General features: G+C 35.3%; 2 protein-coding genes across 2 annotated transcripts; both read left to right on the top strand.

Annotated features, from left to right (window-relative positions):
* Positions 1–7014: 7014 nt before the first annotated feature.
* On the top strand, positions 7015–7997 carry LOC110289663 (olfactory receptor 5M8-like). Its single transcript, XM_021155961.1, is given in 2 exon segments — positions 7015–7948; positions 7951–7997. Coding segments are annotated over 2 exon segments (981 nt in total).
* A 14351-nt stretch (positions 7998–22348) lies between these two features.
* On the top strand, positions 22349–23293 carry LOC110289812 (olfactory receptor 5M3). The gene has a single exon (XM_021156193.1). The coding sequence runs from the start codon at positions 22361–22363 to the stop codon at positions 23291–23293; it is 933 nt and encodes a 310-aa protein (XP_021011852.1). The 5' UTR covers positions 22349–22360.
* The last annotated feature ends 809 nt before the right edge of the window (positions 23294–24102 follow it).

Below are 24102 nucleotides of genomic sequence, written 5' to 3'. Positions count from 1 at the left end.
AACCATCCTGTCTTTATAAGTTAAATAAAAGTTTTGTTTATGAAAATGGCATTCAACTTTTTGTAGAAATTCACTTTATACACAAGATGAAAATTCATTTTCTTTTATTCAACATATATAATATAAAGGTATAAAAGATAAACAGTTTACATACTGTGAGGAAGTAAAATGCATGTGTAAATGTGGGAGACTATTAATCTTTTGTTACACACTTTTACAGTCATGTCTTTATATATTAGTTTTACACTATAAAATTATACATTTTTACAGTAGGATATCCAGTTATAGTATAAACCTAAAAGAGAAAGAGTGTACTAATTCTGCCCTCCAGCTTCATCTTTGATTTGTAACACGCAGACTACTAGCAGTATTCAAATCTTTTAGAAAAAGGAATTATATATCCACAAATAAATGTAGACACAAAATTGGCAGAACACATTTTGAAGGGCAAAGATTTTGATTTCTTGCAAAAGTGACACTGTTGTATATTACAAGATTATTGGTAGTTGTACTGGGATTGTATATTACAGGACTCTCAGTAGGTGGGCTTATTAGTCTCACTCACCACCTTCAGTGTTGATGCATTCCATTTCCTTACTTCCTCCTACTTGTAAGAATCACTTTCAGTCAAACACTTCTCTGCCAAAACAGCACACTCGAGCCATCATATGGGTGTGAAGTACTTACCCCATGTCCTCTGTAAGATCTAAATTTATGTTTAAACTGCTGAGCAACCTTTCCAGATGCTTTGTATTAACTCTAGATCCAGACACTCGAGAAGTCTTTCCACAAAGCAATATGGATATCGTGTGGCTTTATAAACCTTTTTTGTAGAATTTACTAGTGATATTCAACATTCCTAGAGCTAAAAATCTTTGACACATTTCCTTCCTTATTTTTCTAATAATCTATCAGTTTCAGAATGGATTGAATATTTGATATTTGTGCCGTAGTTTAAATATGACTCACTATTTTTCTGTACCATGAATAGAACAATTTATCATTTTAGAATGAGACATCTCCCTTCTTTTGTAAGTATTTATTATGTTAAAGAACCCAATATTTTTTACTTAAGTTATTTTTTGGTAAATTTGCTGTGCTGTGGGCAAAGAACAATAACCAGTGTTTACTAATTCATTATGGGTATGAATTGCACCTAGTATCAAGAGAGTGAAAACTAGGAGTCTTGAAATAGTTTATATTGTAGAAATTCTAACACTGTAAGAGAATAAAAGCAGGTGATACAATTTGCTAGGTGTTATAATACAAAAAAAAAAATGCCCAAGTGCTTATGTAGTGGAAGAAGTGTTAATTCCTTCTCAATATACTAAAGTCAACTCTTTGGCCAAGGCCCAAACTTGCTGTGTTTCACCAGGCAGGTATTGGGCCATCAATTTGAAACTGCATTTGTTGTTTGGATATTAACAGAAAAGAGAGCCCACAGAATGTCCTTATTCTTCTCACTAGATATATTCTTTCTTCTTTATTTTTCAAAGTTTTCTGTTTAGTGCTACACAAAAGTGACATTTTCAGTTTACTCATTCTATATTATGCCATACAATTATTTATGCCAAGGGATATAACTCAAATAGCTCTACTTTGAATGTCATATTTTTAATACATTCTTTTAAAAATGGATTTTACAATATATACTAGTTTGGTTGATTCTCCTTAAAAACTTATAGATACTGCTATGTAAACTGACATTTAATTTTGTAAAACCAGTCACTTTATTATTCCTATTTTTTCAGATCTCAGGGCCTATGCATGCTCTATACTGCATTGTGAAGACACAGATGATGGTACATATAATATTATAAACATAATATATATTTTATGTTAGATGCCTTATGAACTGATGTGAAAACACTTGCACATATCCATACATGCTCATATGAAGAAGAGAATGAATGTACATTTTAAAATTCATAACATCTGTTTATTTGCATGTGCCAGCAGCAAATCCCAGGACCTTGTTTTCTCCTTCATAACATTAGTGAGTCACACTATCATGGCTAGTTGCTTTTGAACGTGCTTCACATGTATCTGGCTGCCAATAAATGCACTGAAAATCGAATTATGTCATAGCCTAGTTGGGGTTTTTGTTGTTGTTTTTGTTGTTGTTGTTTGTTTGTTTTGGTTTTGAGAACCAGTAATGGAGAAAATCAATGTATTTTGTCACAGTGTGAATTCTCAGACCAAATTAAACTAGATTTTAATATAGACCACATTGTCATCCAGAATGTTCTGAGGAGTATATACAGGGACATATTTCATCAGAAATACAGGGCTTTTTCTACACTGTAGGCCAGATATTTTCTTGGATGTTTAATACTACCTAATAAATATGAGGAAGTAATATAATCTCAATGAAAGAATCATTAGCAAAACTGAAATAGTATCTGTTTTATGTGTTTTCAATTAATTATTTTATTTATTTACATCCTCAGTACCCCCTCCACAGGGTTCTTCCCCAACTCTACTTCACCTCTGAAAAGTGTCCCGCCCTGGGTATCTTTCCACCCTAGGGCATCAAACCTCAGCAGGATTAGGTGCATACATTTCTGGTTTTTGAGCTGCCAAATAAACAAAAGGTGGAAGAATATGATTTTTACAAAACTGAATGTGCTGGTTAATTTTATGGGTTTACTAAAGAGGAAAATATAATCCTAAATGTAGATAGCATCATTCCATGGGCTGGGATTGCAGACTAAAAGAAAGGAGAAAGTGGCTGAGAACCAGAATTCATCTTGTTCTATTTTCTGTCCATGGACACAAGGTAATCAGCTGCTTCAAACTCCTGGTAACATGCCTTGATGAACTGCATCAGCTGGAAAGTGTAAGCCACAATGAACAGTAACCACTGGAACTATAAGCCAAAAAAATTATTATTCCGGTTATTTTTGTTAAGAATTGATGGCAACAAAAAGAAGAGTAACAAGTACAAGATCTATAGCTATAGAATCTCCACGTTGGTCTCTCACTTTTGCATAAAGAGTAACAGAAAACAAAAAAAGAAATAATTTTTATTCTGTGAATAAGGATGGAAAATATTTAAGTCTTCTTAATATTGTCTATTTTTGAAAATATTATACTTACATACAACCACATATGATCTTATGTGCCTCTATCTTCCACTCTAACTCTTTCCATATTGTCTGTCAATATACTTTGTTCCATCTTCACTTCCTTCTTATGATTACTAAGTACAGTTAGAGATGCAAATGGACAGGGCAATCCATAATGGCATGAGAATCCTGACAGTTGCTCTACCATCCAAGAAGAAACAATGCTCCATCCCCTAATAACAATCCACTGCCAACAGCTATTTAGTAAGGTATGAGGGGAGAGTACTGGAGATAGTCTGTATCAGGATTAATTCTGAATTTATTCTGATCATGAGTAGATCTTGTGTAGATAACACAGCTGTTGTGAAATTACAGTTTCTACAGCCATGTTATGTCCAGGAACAAGAACTGCTCTTATTTCCATGAAATTCAAGGTGCCACTGTAGCCTTCCAGTTGATAGAAATTAATTCAGGATTTGTGAATAAAGGAGTTTTAGCCCACAACTCTTCTTGTGTTTTTTTCCTCCCAAATATAGGATGTAAATTAATTACAAAAAGACTGGCAACTGTCTGTTTGTTTAGCTCTAAAATAACCTAGGTGATAGACTATTGGAATGCTGATGAGATTATTTCTAGATTGGGTTAACTGGGGTGAGGGGACTAGCCTTAACTGTGGCAAGCACTCTTTGTGGGCAAGGGTCCTACCCTAAAGAAAAGTGATGAAGCCAACAGAGCACTCAGTTCTTCTCTCTTCCCCTTTTGGACTACTGACACAATATGGATAGCAACTTTCACCTTCCATACTATGAAGAAATTTGACCTGAACTGTTAGTCAAAATAAACCCTTCCTCTCTGACATTGTTTTGTCAGGCAGTGGTCACAACTATAAAATAAAAAAAAGAATACAGCTTGCAGAACCTACACATTTGTTCTTTCAGATGTGTATTTGAGGTAAGAGAAAAAGTTAGAACAGTTTACAAGTATTTTGTGAGTAAAAAGGAAAACTAATATACTAAATGCTTTTTTAAATGCTTATCTTGAGAACACAGCATCTGTAGTGGGTAATAAAAATTGGATGCAAATTTTATCATATGAAGAATGAGGTCACAATTTTCTGAAGAAGAAAAACTCACTAAAGAAAATTTCATTGATACCCATATTATGGGTTATTATATTGCGAGAAGAAGTGGCTGAGTGACACCAGATGAGCGTGAAATGTTCTATGGACATATTTTCTCTTAATTTGTTTGACATATAAATGATAAATAATGAACACATTTTAATCTAAGTAATGATAGGAGGATAATGTTCTTTTGAGTCATTTTTTTCATATATAAAGGGAAGCTAAAATTTCTGAAAGGAAAAATGATTTTGTTTCTAAGGAGGGCAGTAGTGACTGAAGGCAGGCAAGCACAATCTATCTAGCTCTTTCCAATGTCATTTTTATTCTTTTTTAAGACCTCTACTTCTCTGCTTGCACATCCAAGGAAATGCTAATAACTTGAGTTTAATAATTACCTACATTAATAGACATAGATATCTGCATGGCTTTGAACTTGAAGTTACTATAGATATTTGACTATATGTGATATTATACTGTAGAATGAATACATTAGTTGAATTGTTAAGAAAATGCAAATACTCAGAGGGAGCCACTTTCTTCTGTTTGCTTGTCTTATGTAGAGGTTAATGTGTAATGTTTTTGTCTCATGTTAGTGAATATTTACTCATGAAATGGAATAAACTAACACAGACCTATGTGCTTTACTTTGTCAGCCAGTGCACCTAATAGCTTCTGCAATTGAAGGAAATTGATGACCTTTTCTATACCTCAGCTATAGAACGTAAATGGTTTTAAGATGGATATATATGATCTTTAATAAGTTTCCAACAATATTAGTGTTAAAAATTGTTAAATATGTTGTTTTTGAAGCTAAACTGCTTTACATATGTATGTGTGTGTGTGTGTGTGTGTATTAGGAATTCATAACCTCTGAAATTCACTGACTATAAAATGTATAGCATAGCCCAGGAAAACAGCAAATTAGATGTTTTCTAAATTAATTGAGCTTGCTTCAAATTTCTCCACTTGATATTAATTTGTTCTTACATTTTCCTAAACACATAACAATTTAAAATAAACCAACATAAAGCTAAAATGTCCTCACACTGGTAATTTTGCAAGGAACATGTTTTCCCTCCAGTAAGGTCAGTTGCTGGATTACACAATGCCAGCTCATGCAGGACAGTGGTTGTAAGATCCTTACCAAGCAGGATCAAGTCCCTGGAGAGATGCTTCAGTTCTTCCTAACCCCCAGGTCAGAATACCTGAGCTGCCTTCTGGGACTTGCAATTGGAGGGATTGATGACATCACATTTTTTTCTTCCTATTTTTAATGCTGTAAAGTGTCTACCATATATATATGCAAATATCTTCCTTATTAGCATTGAAGGCCCATTTATTTTTTTTCTACTTCCATAGTTCTTTAGAGGTAAGTTGTTTGAAAACAGCCAAAGTGCTTCTTTATAATTTGTTGGTGTTGTTTTGTTTTTCATAGAATACAAACATTTGTTCATAAGAGCCAACTGTGGATAGATAAGTACTATATAATCATGTATATTTTGACTTATCTATGTGTAGGTATAGTACAAAGGTTCAAGATCTGAGAATTTGTGTTTTAAATATTAAACAAATAGTCAAGTACCCAAGTGGAAGATTCTAAATTCTAGACCAGCTGACATTATATATACTGTCATTTCTCAAATAAATGCTGAAATAAAATTTATATCTTTATTTATATACACATGTACATCATTTATCTATCTTCTATCTACTTATCTCTCATATATTTATAGAAAACGAGAAAGCAACACACACACGAAAGAGAGAGAGAGAAAGAGAGAGAGGGAAAGGGAGAGGGAGAGGGAGAGAGAGAGAGAAGCATATTTTACAGAGGTGTAATTAAAATTTCTCCTCAAATTTCAATCAGTCAGATCTCAGTAGTTAATCCAGATTGAGGACAAATGAAAACATGAAAAAAAAGCCATTTTTTTGTTTTATATTTTGGTTTAGGTTTGACTTTCTTCCCCAAAGAGCTATTCTTTAAGACTAGTTCTTATTTGAGAAGTAATATTAATATGATTATGGGATGAAGTTGAATGTTAACCAAGACGCTGAAATCTCAGTTTGTGATGAGTGATTGGTCATCTATTTTCACAACTGTTGATAAACATCCCACTAAACTCAGTCACTTCTATATCCCAATGCAGATCTGATATTTGAATAATTAGCCTTTATAACTTTTACTGAGTTAATGGAAAAATAATATAAAGTTTTCCAAATCATTAATGCAGGATATTTTTATATTAATTGGCAAATATAACATATAAAATATAAATAATAATTTATAAAGATAAGATGATTGTAAGCTGCTCTTTTTAACATTTATATATAATGCATAAAAGATTTTACATGATTTGGTATAAAATCAATGTTATCACACAATTTCTTATGGTCACTCCTCCTTTGAGTAAATTTATCTAGAAAATTATATTTCAGAACTGGCAAAGTACATTTGTCTCTTTACAATGAGTGGAAAAATCTTAGAATTAGAAGTAGATATTAGGTTTATAAGTAAAATATGCAGGGCAGAAATGGAGATTAGTAGGAATTCTAAATTAGACTAAGGTTTATGGTTCAAGGGAACATAAAAACAAAATTTGAAAGCCTAGAGTGTCAAACAGGTTGAGACTCAGAAATCAAAGTATGTTTGCTAATGTTTAAAACATTAATTTGAAGTCTACTAATAGACTGATAGAGAAGAAAGGGTGATAGAAAAAGACAAAATTGCAAAAGGGGGCAATTTTAACAAAATGTTTAAATTGTTGCCCTCTTTATTGCTGGTCTATTCTGACATAAAATTTCTATTTTTCTTTGTAGTCCATCATGACGAGAAACTTCACCTCTGTGACTGAATTCATCCTCCTGGGTCTCACTAGCCATGTGGAGCTTCAAATTCTCTTTTTTGTGTTGTTTCTAGTGGTATATGTGGTCACAATTGCAGGCAACCTGGGCATGATCCTGCTCATCAAGGCCAATGCCAGGCTCCACACACCCATGTACTTTTTCTTGAGCCACTTGTCCTTTGTGGATATGTGCTTCTCTTCCAATGTGACCCCAAAGATGCTCCAAATTTTCCTTTCAGAGAGGAAAACTATATCCTACTCTGCATGCTTGGTCCAATGTTACCTCTTCATTGCATTGGTCCACGTTGAATTCTACATCCTGGCTCTGATGGCCTTTGATCGTTACATGGCCATCTGCAACCCTCTGCTTTATGGTAGCAAGATGTCCCAGAGTGTATGCACATCTCTAATCACAGTGCCTTATGTGTATGGGGCACTTACTGGTCTGATGGAGACCATGTGGACTTACAACCTGGCTTTCTGTGGCCACAATGAAATCAATCACTTCTATTGTGCTGATCCACCATTGATTAAGCTGGCTTGTTCTGACACTTATCACAAGGAAACCTCCATGCTTGTTGTAGCTGGATTTAACCTCTCCTTCTCCCTGCTCATTATTCTCACTTCCTACCTGTATATCTTTCCTGCTATTCTGAGGATTAGCTCTACAGAAGGCAAACGAAAAGCTTTCTCCACCTGTGGCTCCCATCTGACAGCTGTCATCATATTCTATGCAACTCTTTTTTTCATGTATCTCAGACCAACATCTAAAGAGTCTGTGGAACAAGGTAAAATGGTTGCTGTGTTCTATACCACTGTGATTCCCATGTTGAACCCCATGATTTACAGCCTGAGGAACAAAGATGTAAAAGAAGCAATAAGCAAGGAACTGTCACACAAAAAAATGTATTTTTCTGAAAAAAGAAATTCAATTTTCTTTTGCACTCGTGGAACTTTTTGTAGGAATTATCATTGTTTTCTAAAGTTGCAGAAATAGTACTGACAAGAAATTAAAGTATGATAAGACAAAAGAGGGCAGGGGATTACATGACTTTAATACTTTTCTGAAATGGAAACATTAAATTTTGGTTATAAAATTTCCTATACCTGCATTTGCCTCTCTTTCTAGTCAAATTTTATTTAATGTTCTTTTCACTTTCTGCACAGGGATGCTGTGTTTTTCACCCCCTTGGCACCTGTGGCTACTGCTGGAAGATAAATCCTGTTAGAATTCATAGGTATCATTTCTCTTTCTGCACCAGTCGTTTGCTTTCTCTTTATTATATTACTTATTATATTTAAGACACTGGCTTTTTGGTCTTGAATAATGCTATTTAATTCTAAGACAGTGCATACAAAGTATAGAATAGTGATGGATGCCTTTTGTTTTTAGGTTTGTTTTCATCTGTTGAGTGGGCTTGTTTCAACAACACGATATGATCTCTGCTGATAGGCTGAATCTTAAACACCATGAATTCCAAACTATTTGTTTTGGCAGAATCTTTCTATTCATTTTTCCTAATGGCTAAATAATTTTAAAATTATTGGTGAATAATTATACATGTACTTTTACTTGTCAAATACTATCATATGGTTAGTACAAATGCCTTTTTCATTTATACTCACCCATATTTCTTTAAACAGAACAATTTATCATTATTCCTTTGAACAACTGAGCAATATTGACTCATGTATATTTCTACTTATCTTTTTTGATGTGAACTTTGTTGATTTGGCAGTATCTTTTTATTAATTTTAAGTATTAGCATTTTTCATAAACTCTTGCACGCCTGCTCTACATGAGTTCCCTTTTTAAACAATAGAATATTTGAATATTACCCTAAATTAAAATGAATATTACTATGGGTATATAACAGTTATATATTTTAAATAATAATACTCAAGAGGAAGGATTGTAAGCCCCGAAGGTGATAGGAACTCCACTATAAGACCAACAGAGTCAACTACACTTGGACCTTGGATCTCAGAGTCTGAACAAACTAAAGAACATACATGGGTTGAATCTAGACCTCCAGGGATATATGTAGCAGATGTGTATCTTGGTCTTCATGTGGGTCCCAAACAACTGGAGGGGGTTTACCCAAAAGCTGTTGCCTGTGTGGGGGATATGTTCTAGCTGGGCTGCCTTGTCTGAACTCAATGGTAGAGGAAGTGCCTAGCCTCACAAAGACTTGAAGTGCCAGGGTGAGAGAATATCCAAGGGTTCCCCCACCCACTCAGAGGAGAAAGGGAGGTGGGGACTGGAGAAGGATTGTGTAAGGGATGAGCCAGAGGGGGCCAGTGAGTGAGATATAAAGTGAATAAGAAAATAAAAAAGTACTGAAGATTGAATCCAGGGTCTTTTAAATTCTAGACAAGCAGTATGTATAACACTAAATCACACCCACAGCCTTTTTATAATCTTAATCTATAAATGACATGCATTTTTAGCATCAAAAATAAGTTATGCAGTCAGTTGTTGTACCACAACAGAAAATTTGAGGATTTAGAATTTAAGTTACTTAAATGCTTCCCTTTTAATTCCTTTTCCAAAAACTATAAAGAAGGCCAGTACAAGAGAAGACAGCTGTTATCTCAGATCTCTGGTGGTGATCTGTCTGGGAGGCTGGGTCACTTCTATGCTGTGCTCAATAAAGTCATGGTAATATACAAAAGGAGACACAGAAAAAAATTTCCCCAATCTGAAGGTTGCCAATTTATCCTATTGACAGTGTCCTTTGCTTTACAGAAGCTTTTCAGTTTCATGAGGTCCTATTTATGAATTCTTGGTCTTAGACCCTGAGCCATTGGAGTTCAAATATCCTCTTCTGCCAACGATTTCAAGGCTCTCTCCCACTTTCTCTTCTATTAGTCTCAGTGTATATAGTTTTATGTTGGGGTCCTTGGTCTACCTGGACTTGAGCTTTGTGCACTGTGACAAATGTAGATCTAATTTCATTTTTCTACATACCAAATGCTAGCACCATTTATTGAAGATAGTTTCTTTTTTCCATTGCATATATATATATATATATATATATATATATATATATATATACACACACCACACACACTTTTTTGTCAGAAATCAAGGGTCCATAAATGTGTAGTTTTATTTCTGGGTTTTCAATTCTATTCTATTGATCAATCTTCCTGTTTCTATAGCAATACCATCCAGTTTTTATCACTATTGCTCTGTATTACAGCTTGAGGTCAGGGATGGGATTCCCCCAGAAGTTCTTTTATTGTTAAAAATTGTTTTCGCTGGGCAGAGGGAAGTTATAGGGTCCACCTACAGTAGAAAAGGCATCAAGTGGAGGGACCAGGTTGCCAACCCACAGTTAAATTCCCTGACCCAGAATTGTTCCTATCTGAAAGAACTGCATGGACAAAAAGAACAGGCTGAAGAAAAAGGTGAAGTGACAGGCCCAAATTGGGATCCAGCTCAAGGGGAGGCCACAAGGCCTGACACTATGATGTCATGATGTGCTTACAAACAGGGGCCTATCATGACTGCCCTCCAAAAGGCCTAAGAAGCAGCTAAAACAGTCAGATACAGATATTTATACCCAACCAATAGACAGAAGCTGCTGACTTCTGTGGTTGAATCAGGGGAAAGATGGAAGAAGCTGAGTAGAAGGGCAACCCAAGAGGAAGACCAGCAGTCTCAACTAACCTGGACCCTTGAGATTTCAAAGACACTGAGCCACCAAACAGGTAGCATACGCACCTAACTGTGCAGAGACACTGAGTCCCAGGGAGTGGGGAGGTATGGTGGAGTGGAGGGGGGAGAAGGTTTGGGATGTGGAACAGTTTGAGGATGGACCGGCAGTGGGATAAAGTCCGGACTGAAAAAAAAAAAATTAAAGAAAAAATTTTTAAAAAGAAAATACATAAATTATATTCTAAAATGTTAAAAAAGAATTGGTTTTGCTATCCTATTTTTGTTTGTTTGTTTGTTTGTTTGTTTTTCAATATGAAATTGAGAATTGCCCTTTTCATGTCTTTGAAGAATTATATTGAAAGTTAGATGGAGATTGCATTGAATCTATAGATTGCTTTTGGTAAGATGGCAATTTTTACTATGTTACTACAAATCCATGAGCATGGGAGATCTCTCCATTTTCTGGGGTCTTCTTTGATTTCTTTCTTGAGAGACTTGAAGTTTTTCTCATCCAGATCTTTCCCTTGTTTGGTTAGAGTTTCCCCAAGGTAATTATATTATTTGTGACTATTGTTAAGTGTGGCATTTCCCTATTTTCTTTCTCAGCCCATTTATCTTTTGTATAATGGAGAGCTACTGATTTTTTTCAGTGAATGTTATATCCAGTCACTTTGCTGAAGTTGTTTATCAGCTGTAGAAGTTCTCTGGTAGAATATTTTGGGTCACTAATGTATACTATCATATCATTTGCAAGGAGTGATATCTTGACAGTTTCTTTGCCAATTTCTATCCCTTTGATCACCTTTTGTTGTCTGATTGCTCTAGCTCAAACATCCATGTACTTTAATGAATAGACACAGGGAGAGGGGGCAGCCTTGTCTAGTCCCTGATTTTATTGGGATTTCTTCAAGTATCTCTACTTTTAGTTTGATGTTGACTATTGGTTTGCTGCATATTGCTTTTCTTATGTTTAGCTATGGGCCTTGAATTCCTTATCTTTCCAAGACTTTTAACATGAAGGGGCATTGTATTTTGTCAAATGCTTTTTCAGCATCTCATGAGATGACCATGTGATTTTTTTCTTTGAGTTGGTTAATATAGAGGATTACATTAATGGACTTTTGTATATTGAACCAATCTTGCATCTTCACTAATCCTACACCCAATAGAGGGCTAATATCCAAAATAGATAAAGAAGCTATACTCCAAAAAAACAAACAACCTAATCAAAACATGGGGTAGAAAGCTAAACAGAGAATTCACAACAGAGGAATCTCAAATGGGCTAGATGCACTTAAAGAAATGTTCAAAGTCCTTAGTGGTCAGGAATATGCAAATCAAAATGACCCCGAGATTCCACCTTACACCAATCAGAAACTCAGGTGACAGTATATGCTGGAGAGTCTGTGGAGAAAGAGGAACATTTCTCCATTGCTGGGGGGATTTCAAACTGGTAAAACACACACACACACACACACACACACACACACACACACACAAACAGAAAAACAAAACCACTCTGGAAATCAATCTGGAGGATCCTCAGAAAATTGGAAAGAGATGTACCTGAAGACCCAGCTGTATCACTCTTGGGCATATACCTAAAAGATGCCCCACCATACCACAGGGCCACATGCTCTACTATGTTAATAGCAGCTGTATCTGTGATAGAAGATAACTGAAGCTGGAAACAACCCAGATGTCCCACAAACAAGGAATGGATACAGAAAATATGGTTTGTTTATGCAATGGAATGCAATTCAGCTATTAAGAAGACAACATCATTAGTTTTGCAGTCAAATGGGTGAAACTAGAAAATATCATCATGAGTGAGATAACTCAGACCCAAATGGACATGCATGGTATGTACTCACTAATAAGTGGATATTAGCCAAAAAGTACAGAATACCCAAGATCCAATCCACAGAACTCAAGATAACAAGCCAAAGGGACTAAGTAAGGATGCTTCAATCCCACTTGGGAGGGAGAAGAAAGCAATCATGGGAGGCAGAGGGAGGGAGGGATCTGTGTAGGAGAAGAAAAGGGGGGAACATGTATTGGTGGGGGCTGAAACAGGAGAGAAGCCATGGGGGCCAGCAGAAAGAATGGGAATATGCAACCTCTGGGGGTGAAATGTGGGTAGATGCTCTAGAATATACAAGAGATTCAACTAAGGAGGTAAGGGACTCTCAGGACTCAAAGAGGGATTTTAGATGAAATACCCAACAGCAGAACATGTAGAGTCAATCTCAAGTAGAAAGGCACAAAATGGAGGAATAACGTTACCATTCCACAGTCAAAAACACTATCCCAAAATTGTTCACATCTAAAAGAACAGCAGGGACAAAAGTAGAAAGGAGACGGGGGAAAAGCAGTCCAGGGACAGGCCCATGTTGGGATCCATCTCAAGGGGCGTCTCCAAGGCCTGACACTATTACTGATTCTATGATGTACTTACAGACAAGGGCCAAGCATAGCTATCCTCTGAGAGGTTTGACATGCAGCTGACTGAGACAGATGCAGATACTTACACCAAACCATTGGACTGAAGTCCAGGACCTCTGTGATTGAATAAGGGAGAGACTGGAAGAAACTGAGGAGGAGGGCAACCCCACAGAAAGACCTGCAGTCTCATCTAACCCTAACCCTCTGAGAGCTCTCAGATACTGAGCCACCAACCAGGTAGCACATATGAGTTGGTTTGAGGCCTCTGACCTCTGACACATGCAAAGCAGAGGACTGCCTGGTCTGGCTTCAGTGGGAAAACATGTGCCTAACCCTTGAGAGATTTGAAGCCCCAAGCCATGGAGAGAGGCCTGGTGGAGGTCATCATCTTGAACACAGGGTGAGAAAGAATGTAATGAGTAACTGATGGAGGTGACTGGAAGGTGGCCAACGACTAGACTGTAAAAAATAGAAGTAATAAAAAAGTAATAAAAAAAAATACAGGTTCAGGATATTAAGGAACTCATTCCCAAATAGGAATTTTAGTATATGAACTTATTAATCTATACTGAATAATAGGCAGGGATCTATAATTTTTTCCAAAATGTTATCAATAATAAAATAAATGATAAATGTAATTTCAAAAAATAAAGAAATAATGATACTCTACAAACAAGCAGTGCTAACACTACTTGTAATCATTTAATACTGTGGATTAAATTTATACCATAGTTGAAATTCTTTGCTTGCAAAATTAGATCATCAAGTACCTAAAAATTGTTCCTAATTATTTCTTCAGTTTGTTTGTTTTAACATTGAAGCTATATCTTCCAACTTTGCACTGAACCTTAAAAATTCTATTTCAGGTTCCAATAGAATAATCACTTATTCATCCTTAAATTTGTATGCTTTTACAAAGTTGTTAATGTGAAGAAAGTGATTTCTACTATTAAAAAAAAAGTCTCCTGCAATGACTACTGAGAAAGGGAGAATCCTTCCTCAGAATGAGCCCCTAATAGGTTCACCCATAACAAGGCATCCACTCTGAACACACAACACTAAACAAATTCAGCAGCTGACACGTATATGTGTATTCATTTAACATATGTTTGTACACACACACAAACACACATATGACTAAGTTATTAATTTGGAAGTGAGGTGGGAATGGATATGGGAGCATTTGAAGGGTAGAGTTGAAGAAATGATACAATTGTGCCTTAACTAAATAAAACAAAAGGTTTTTATTTTTTATTTATATTGAGTTTAATGAAGTATGTGACAATTTTAATTCACTAAGTGAACAAAACAGAGTCATTTGCAGATTATGTGAGTATGACAAGCAGACACACAAACAAACATGGTTAAAACAACAACAACAATAACAAAATATGGGCCAGAGCAACAGAGGAAATAAGGGGGTCTGCATGGATAGATTTACCTGAAAGCCACAAGGCTTGAAAAGAAAAATAACAAGGGGTAATGGACTCTGGGACAGGGTGACAATAAAAAGAAACTTGAATGAATGAGATCTATGGCTGTGGTTGTCTTGTTTATGTGTCTGTATAAAATATCTAAGGTCATCATCAATTCATACAGTCAGAAAGTTTATCCTGATTATACATTTAGATGCTGCAGTCTGTGATTGACCCAAATGTTTGTTAAGACTCCTTAAGGCAGCACATCGTGACAAGGGACATATCAGGAGGCAATATGGCTCTCCTTCCAGAGGAAACTGAAAGATGAGAGTTGTGTTTAAATATCATTTCAAAGTCAAGTGTCTGGAACTTCAGTGAGCTTCTTCTATGTTCTTCTTAAAGATCCTATCTACTTATTGATGCCTCTCTCTGGGGAATGAATATTTTAGAACATTTACCTGTCTTAGAAATGGGTTCATAAATAAGAACAAAACAATGGCTACATTGGGAGACATATTAACATTGAAGAAGGGATTTATCTTTTGTCTCACCACTATAAAGAACTAGAGACAACTAGTGGTTTCTGGAAGAATCAGAATTACCCTTTTTGTAGAGATGAGCTCCCTCCTGTTTGTCTAGTGCAGGATGGTCAGGTATGAAACCATACATACAAAACAACAAAACAGACTCAGCATGATTTTATATATGTATGTATATATGTATATATGTATGTATATATATGTATATATATGTATATATATATATATATTTCATATATATGTATAAAAAGGAAAGAAAATAACAAAGAAATGAAAAAAAGAGGGGTAAAGGACTCTGGGACAAACATATGTAACAATAATAAATGTGATAATTATAAAGAGGCTAACAACTTGAGAGTAGTGGAAACGGGGGAAAGAGTGGAGACAGGGGAAAGTGATGTAATTCTACTTTAAATAAAACATATTTTTAAGGTAATGATCATGGATTTATAGCATTCCAAATGTCCCTCAAAATTTCAACTGAATCTTTGAGCTACATTGATTGTAGACATATGCTTATGAATTAAACAAAATTTTAGAGAAATAATCTAATTGCTTAAAACCAAAAGAAACTCAGTTAAAGATCACAAATTTTGTAGGTGTAGGAAAGTATCCTACTTAATTTTTCCTTCCATGTGTACATATGAGAGCTTCTATATACATATATGAGTGCATGCTAGTATGTGCAAGTATGTTTGCATGTAGAAGAGTATGAGACCAGCTTTTGTTATTACTTTTCATATGTTGTCTATAATTTTTTTCTCAGATAGAATCTCCCTCTGGCTTGAATCTGATCCAGTGGGCTAGAAATGCTAGCTAAAGGCTCTAGAGATCCACCAATCTCTACCTCTCATACCTCTTGAGTACAATCAGTTGCCACCATGACTTTTTAACAGTGTGGCTTTTTTTTTTTTTTTTTTTTTTTTTGGTTTTTCGAGACATGGTTTCTCTGTATAGCCCTGGCTGTCCTGGAACTCACTTTGTAGACCAGGCTGGCCTCGAACTCAGAAATCCTCCTGCCTCTGCCTCCCGAGTGCTGGGATTAAAGGCGTGTGCCACCACGCCCAGCTAACAGTGTGGCTTTTGAGGATCAATCTTAGTTTCTTACTAATGTAAGAAAGCCCTTTTCCAACTGTCTCAGCTCCAGTATCTCATTTTAAATTATCTACTCCTTATTAGAAACAAGAAAAATAGACTTCTTCACCAATAACAAATATAATGATTTGCCTATTATGAAATACTGCTTATTAAAGTATATATGTTGTCAAATGTTTCAGCTTTGGTATTATCATTTGGAATTCCAATGCCTTAATATATTCATCAAGATTCACAGGAAATATCTTAAAACAGGAAGGAAATCACATCTCTTTTTTAAAAATTTTTTATTATATATTTTCTTTATTTACATTTCAAATATTATCTTCTTTCCTAGTTTCCCCTCCGAAAATCTCCTATCCCCTCCCCCCTCCCCTACAGCATCTGCTTCAAGACCTAATTCTACTGAGAGTGCTTATCTCTTGAGGTTAATTTTCTGATTTTCAGACAGATGATGTAATATGGAACATTTTAATCACATCTTCATGTTCCCTCTACACTTTCCAGTAAGGTATGCATGCTGGGATGTTAGGTTCTTAAAATGTGTCAGCATTGATGCTGACAGAGGCAACACTCCTGGGAACCCCATGGTGAGAAGGAAGATTATAAAATCTCTATCAAAGCCTCTTATTAAAATGGCCACTAACGTTTACATTAACAGAAAGTTCATTGTGCCATGCTAAACTCAGTCTCACTTCAAAATACCAGGACTCCCAAAAAGATTATGGCTAGCAGTGTTATTTTTACCTATAGCCACATTATAATCTTCCACACAAAACTCATTGGTTTCATGAACATTTGAAATACCAAACATTTTTAAATATTAATTTTGTACATTTTATGAAGCAAAATTCAGCATTTGTTTTCATAAAATATAGTGACTATCACTTATTTAATAATAACTAATGCTGCCAGAATAGATAAATCTGATTTATTAATATTTTTGTTTTATTTTCCATATTGTTGATTTTTTTTCATATATTCACATAACTTGTAGTACTGTATGTCCACAAGGTCCTACTTTGATAAACTGTTTTCAAATATAAGGATTTAGGGGCTGAGGCTGTTAGAGTACTTGCCAGTTTGGATAAACAGCTGCACTTGCATGCTGACATAAAACTATTCACAAGAGCAAATAAAGTAAAAGATAATTAAGTTTAGGAAAATATATTTCAGGTGGTTACAGAATTAGCCCTGTAGATATTTAAAGAACATCGATCTAGACTCTACACAAAATGCACAACAACATCGAAGGTAGTTTTGATACTACTATAGTGGATTATGTTGATGGATTTCCATATATTAAACCATCCCTTCATCCCTGGGATAAAGCTACTTGGTCATGATGACTGACCGTTTTGATGTGTTCTTGGATTCAGTTTGCGAGGATTTTATTGAGTATTTTTGCATTGATATTCATAATGGAAATTGGTCTGAAGTTCCCTTTCTTTGTTGGATCTTTGTGTGGTTTAGGTACCAGAGTAATTGTGGTTTCATAGAATGAATTGGTTAGAGTACCTTCTGCTTCTATTTTGTGCAATAGTTTGAGGAAAGTTGAAATTCAGTCTTCTTTGGAGGTCTGATAGAACTCTGCATTAACCCATCTGGTCCTGGGCTTTTTCTGGTTGGGAGACTATTAATGACTGCTTCTATTTCTTTAGGGGAAATGGGAATGTTTAGATCACTACTCTGATCCTCATTAACTTTGGTATCTAGTATCTGTCTAGGAAATTGTCCATTTCATCCAGGTTTTCCAGTTTTGTTGAGTATAGCCTTTTGTAGTAGGATCTGATGATATTTTAAGAACCAAGGTATTTTTAGAAAAAGATGATAAAATGACTGGGTGTCATTTTAGGAACATGGTTTGGGACTTTACTGTAGATAGGAGAGAATCTTTGGAGAGCTCCACGCAAAACTGTGATGTAACATGATTTATACCATAAAACAACAACTATAGTATTTGAGTTTATAGAGATTGGAAAAATGGGAACAAATATATGAATAAATAATAAAATTTTCCAGCTAAAAGATTTACAGCTTGGTCTTCATGAGAGTTTCCCAACAACTGGAGCCATGCTGTCCATGAGTCTTTTGTCTGCCTATGGATACTGTTTGCCTAACTGGTCCTACTTGTCTGGCCTCAGTGGGAGAGAATGAGCCTAATCCTGCATTGACTTGATGGGCTGGGGAAGGGGAAGGTGATATGTGGGGGTGTAGGAGCTCCCCAATCTCAGAGGAGAAATGGAGGGCAATGGAGGGTGGATCTGTGTGAGAAGGAACTGGGAAGAAAGAGAGACTGATATTCTGATTTAGAAATGAATGAATAATAAACAAACAAACAAATAATACAGAAATACAGATTGGTTTAGCATCATTATAAACCTATTCATTATATTAGTCAATCATCATACTGGAATCCTAAGCCTTTAAAAGAGCTTATGGTATGTATCACAGCTTTTATCTATTAGAAGATTTATCAATATTTATCCTCTGTGACTAAAAATATTCTCTAGCACAGTAGGAAAACACTATTTGTTTCACATCTCCTCATTTGAATAAGAAAACAAATAACAATTTTAGTTATAATATTGTGTTTATTGAAGTAAATGTGCTGTTTAACATTGCTATTTTAGTTTAATTTAGTCAGTCATTGCAACTTAAACCTTAGACAATTATTAGTATAATTGTTTTATAAAAGAGAAACAATTTAAGTAGTACAGTGCCTTACTCAATATTACACTTTCAAATGAGTCAACAACCACATTTCTAGTACCTGAATTTGTAGTTCTATCCTACTGTATTTTTCAGCACTCTCTGACTGTATGTTATATTACACGAAGATTCTTAAGCACTTGAAAAAATATGATGCTATGTATTTTATAGTTTTTTGTTTATTTTTCATTTTCTTTGGGGGGAAGGTTACAAGGGCAGAGAGGAGATATGAGGGGATAGAGGGGAGGGGAGATGAGTGTGATTGCTGATATGAAAATCACAAAGAATAGCTAAAAAATTGGAAAAAACTGAAAATGTGATATTAATATGGTCAAAACAATATGACTAATTTCTTTAGTCTATGTGATCGATCTTCTTGGGTTTAAATGTATTCCTTCTCCATGCCTGTTCAGTTTAATACAGCCAGAATAGCCATCCTTCAGTTCAAATACAAAAGGTCTTGCCCAGGGAGGAACACGCCCAGTTGACTATTCAATATCAAGTGGTAGCCTTGAAATTTTATAAATATTGATAACATCATATGGTCAGAGTAGGTCATATTTATGTATTTTGGCATGTATATATATTTGGGTGTGGGTACGGGTGGACGTATGTATGTATGTATGTATGTATGTATATGTAACAACAGTTAAAAAGAAGTCATGGATTTGAGGGAGAGCAATAACGGTTTCATGGTAGAGGTTGGAGGGCGGAAATGGGAGGAAGAAAATTATTCAACCATATTATAATTAAAAATATATAATTTTAAAAGGCCCTAAGGTGATCTTTAAAAGAAATGTTTGCCTTCTCTCTGGATACTCGTCTTCATTGTGACAGAAGTAAGTGCAGCCCCACGATTTTGCTCCTTACAGTCTCTAGCACTTGAGATCCAAATAGTCATTTCATATTTATAAACTTTACAGTGTCATATTCAATCACAATAACAAAACTATCAAAACAGCAGAAAATAGGGGTCAGAATAAACTTTTGTAAAAGTTAGCAAATATTAATGAGTTTGCTCTTGCTCTAGAGATACACTTCCCTTGGGTCATTCCTAGGGGAAAATCTGTAATTGCTTATTTTTATTCACCACAAGCTTTTAAAGGAGAATTCTCCTCAAAGTTTCCAAGTGCTCTCAGGTTTGCGGTATGTACCAACGTGTCCTGCATCTGCCTGTGCAGCTCACAGTCTTTCATCTTTATGTTATCGCTAGTGTAATTTCCCTTCATTTTCAGTTGGCTTAAAAATGAGGCTACCAGATGAAGCTTTGTCCTGACATATTTTTTCTTTTTTCTTTTACTTTTTCTTTACATTTTTAATTAGGTATTTTCTTTATTTACATTTCAAATGTTATCCCCTTTCCTGGTTTCGCCTCTGAAAACCTTCTATCCTCTCCCCCCTCACCCTGCTCACCCACCCACCCACTCCCTCTTTTTGACCCTGGCATTCACCTTCTCAGGACCAAGTGTCTCTCCTCCCATTGATGACCAACTAGGCCATCCTCTGCTTCATATGCAGCTAGAGCCATGAGTCCCACCATGTGTACTCTTTGGTTGGTGGTTTCGTCCCTGGGAGCTCTGGGTGTACTGGTTAGTTCATATTGTTGTTCCTCTTATGGGCCTGCAAACCCCTTCAGCTCCTTGGGTCTTTTCTCTAGCTCCTCCATTGGGGACCCTGTGCTCAGCCCAATGGGTGGCTGTGAGCATCCACTTCTGTATTTGTCAGGCACTGACAGAGATCCTATCTAACTGTTTTCTTTATAAGAAGATTTTAATGATTCCATCTCTAGTGGATATGTGAGAGACATAGAGATTTAATAATGGCAGGTTTTCTGTATAGATTACATTTAATTGCTATATATTTTTGATAGAGTACATTCAAACATTTATTAGTAATTAATAAATGTTCCCTGCATGCACAGTATTCGTTAAGGGATTGCATAGGTTTACGTGTTTGTAAATGTATAATCATTTGTATGATTTCTTTATTTTCATATTGTAAGCATAAAACAGAGAATAGATTATGAATAAGTTATCACATATTGAACATCAGAGAAATCAGGAAGAAAATGAAGCAAGCTTCAAATGTGGCCTGAATTCAACCAAGCTGCAACAATAAAAATGTAAATATTAAACAGCAATATTAACTATTGCTTTATACCTGATTCAGGAAACATATGTTTTCATAGATTATTGAGCTTAGAATAGAATAGTAGGATAAGAGAGGGCTAGTATATTCATTGTTTACTCTAGATCTAAATGCCCTGCAGATCCTTGCCTTGGTACTTCATTGCAGCCCTTGAGTTTTCTATTTTAATTTATTATCGACCAAGTGGGAAACTATCACTCAAGATTTTTTTTAAAGATATCTTCTGTAGAGTACTAAACAATGCCATCTTCTTTACTTTTTCCATATATGTTGCATGACCCTTGGTATACATAGCCATCTCAGCCATTCAAAATAAGAATTTAACTGCTGCAAATTTTAGTGATATTTGTAGAGGACCACAGTCAACTACATGAATTATTATATAAAACCTTCTATGTATGATAGAATGTATGATCTGATATGCTTATAATCCCTCTTCTACTATGAATATGAGAAAACAGATTTTCATTTCTCATTATATAGACTTGAACTGTATGTCATACAGGAACTTTTCTGGCCAAAGTAAACCTCTGATGTTCTTTCTCAAGTATTCTCTACTTGTTTTTGAGGCAGTGATTCATATTAGGAATTGAATCTCACTGATTTAGCTATACTGACTGAACACAGAGCCCTAGCATTTGCCTTGTCTCCATCTCATCAGTATACGTACCACCATGCCCAGCTGTTCACCTAGGGTCAGCCCTGAGACTTATGTCTCCAGGCTTGCAAAGTTAACACAATAGCAATTAATCAGCCTTCCGATTCCATGTTAATTGACTTTAATAGAATAAATATATATTATACACACACAATACACACACACACACAAACACATATACATATATATATATATGTATATGTTTTGAGAGACATGGGAAGACATAATTCTTCACAGCATTTATCTATCAGAAGGGTCTTGACACTTTAAATATGGAAGAATTTACAGGATTTAAATTAGTGTTTGACTAGAAATACTTATGAAGTTGTCTTTATAATAAATGTTAGTATCACAGAATGCATTAGGGTTTTCCACAGAAAATATATTGTGAAATATCTGCAAAATGTACAGGTCTTATGTTCTACATTCATGAATAAATATTCAAAACCCTCAAGAATGGGAATTTCTTGGATTCTCAAAAGAGTTTCAATTATTTTTCTCTTTTTTCATTGACTTTACATGTTTAAACATATTCTTAAGAATATATTCCATGTTTACAAAGTACTTTCACAATATACAATATTTAACTAAATTATTTCATTTTAAATCTACAGAGAGTAATAATTTACATTAGCAGAAGGGAGAAGATGCTCAATTTCACAGATGTGACTGAATTTATTCTACTGGGCTTAACCAGCAGAAAGGAACTGCAAGTTCTCTTCTTTGTCATTTTTCTCATGGTCTACATAGTTACCATGGTGGGCAACATTGGCATGATGATATTAATTAAGATCAGTCCACAGCTCAGCAGCCCAATGTACTTTTTCCTGAGTCATTTGTCATTTGTTGATGTGTGGTTTTCTTCAAACGTCACTCCTAAAATGCTGGAAAACTTGCTGTCAAAGACAAAAAAAATTTCTTATTCTGGCTGCTTAGTACAGTGCTTCTTCTTCATTGCCCTTGTTCATGTGGAAATCTTCATTCTTGCTGTGATGGCCTTTGACAGGTACATGGCAATTGGAAAGCCTCTGCTCTATGGTAGCAAAATGTCCAGGGTGGTTTGCATCCGACTTATTTCTTTCCCCTACATATATGGGTTTCTGACTAGTCTGGCTGCAACCTTATGGACTTATGGCTTGTACTTCTGTGGGAAAACTGAGATCAACCACTTCTACTGTGCAGACCCACCCCTCATCAAGATGGCCTGTGCAGGGACTTTTGTGAAAGAATATACAATGATTATACTTGCAGGCATTAACTTCACATACTCACTTTCTGTAGTCATTATCTCCTACCTGTTCATTCTCATTGCCATTCTCAGAATGCGTTCTGCAGAAGGCAGGCGCAAGGCATTTTCCACCTGTGGGTCTCACCTCACAGCAGTTGTAATATTTTATGGCACTCTCATCTTCATGTACCTCAGACGTCCCACTGAGGAGTCAGTGGAGCAAGGAAAGATGGTGGCTGTGTTCTACACCACTGTGATCCCCATGTTGAACCCCATGATCTACAGTCTGAGGAATAAGGATGTCAAAGAAGCCATGGACAAAGTGATTAGCCGAAAGTGCTTAATTAAGTAAAACTTAGCTATATTTTCTCTTTTTGTGGTATGCATTGCTTTCTCATGCATGGATATATAAAGTGTGGAAAGAAAAGAAAACAAATGTGAATGCATTTTAAAAATAAACAAAGCAGAATAGATTTCTGTTTATTATAATATTGGTTATTAAAATCATAGAATTGTTAATAAGAAAGATTGCAAGAAAATTCTGTGTTGTACTCTTCAGGTTTTCTTATGTTAAAGTCGTATCATCTTGTAAAATGAATATAGCATGACAAAAAAAATGAAACTTGAAAAATTCTTCACTTAAGTTGCTATTATAAAATTTCTAACATAAGCATATATATGGAAATAGAAAATATGTCAAAAATGGGAAGTCTTTCTAAAAACAACAAACTGAATACTGAACATCATCTGATAGAGTAAACACTGGGTAATGTTGTTTCTTCTCTCAATACTCTGAATTCAAAATTAAAGAAAGAAATTCATCTTTGATATTGTGTTAGATATGATCTGTAGTATGGCCTGGTTTTACTTCATTTCCATCACTCATCATTCTTTACAAATGAAGGAAAATTAAGTCTTATTTTTCTTATCTGCATTACCCACCCTCATGGAAATTCTTACCATCATATGAGTATTCATAATAATAGATGTGATATAAAAATAAAATGAGGTAAATCCAAGGACAGAAGGAGAGAAGGGGCAACTAAATCTGCATATAAGAAATAGATTCTTGGAGGCTGGGGTGATCACTTGCATGTGAAGAGCCATGCCTTTTCTTGGCAAGGATGTGGTACTATCCCTAATCTAAATGTTCTAATTGAT

This window comes from Mus caroli, unplaced genomic scaffold (assembly GCF_978045245.1).
Source record: "Mus caroli unplaced genomic scaffold, Mus_caroli_1 scaffold_2, whole genome shotgun sequence".
Lineage (NCBI taxonomy): Eukaryota > Metazoa > Chordata > Mammalia > Rodentia > Muridae > Mus > Mus caroli.
The sequence above is the reverse complement of the archived record's forward strand: the minus strand, read 5'-3'. Positions and strand labels throughout refer to the sequence as shown.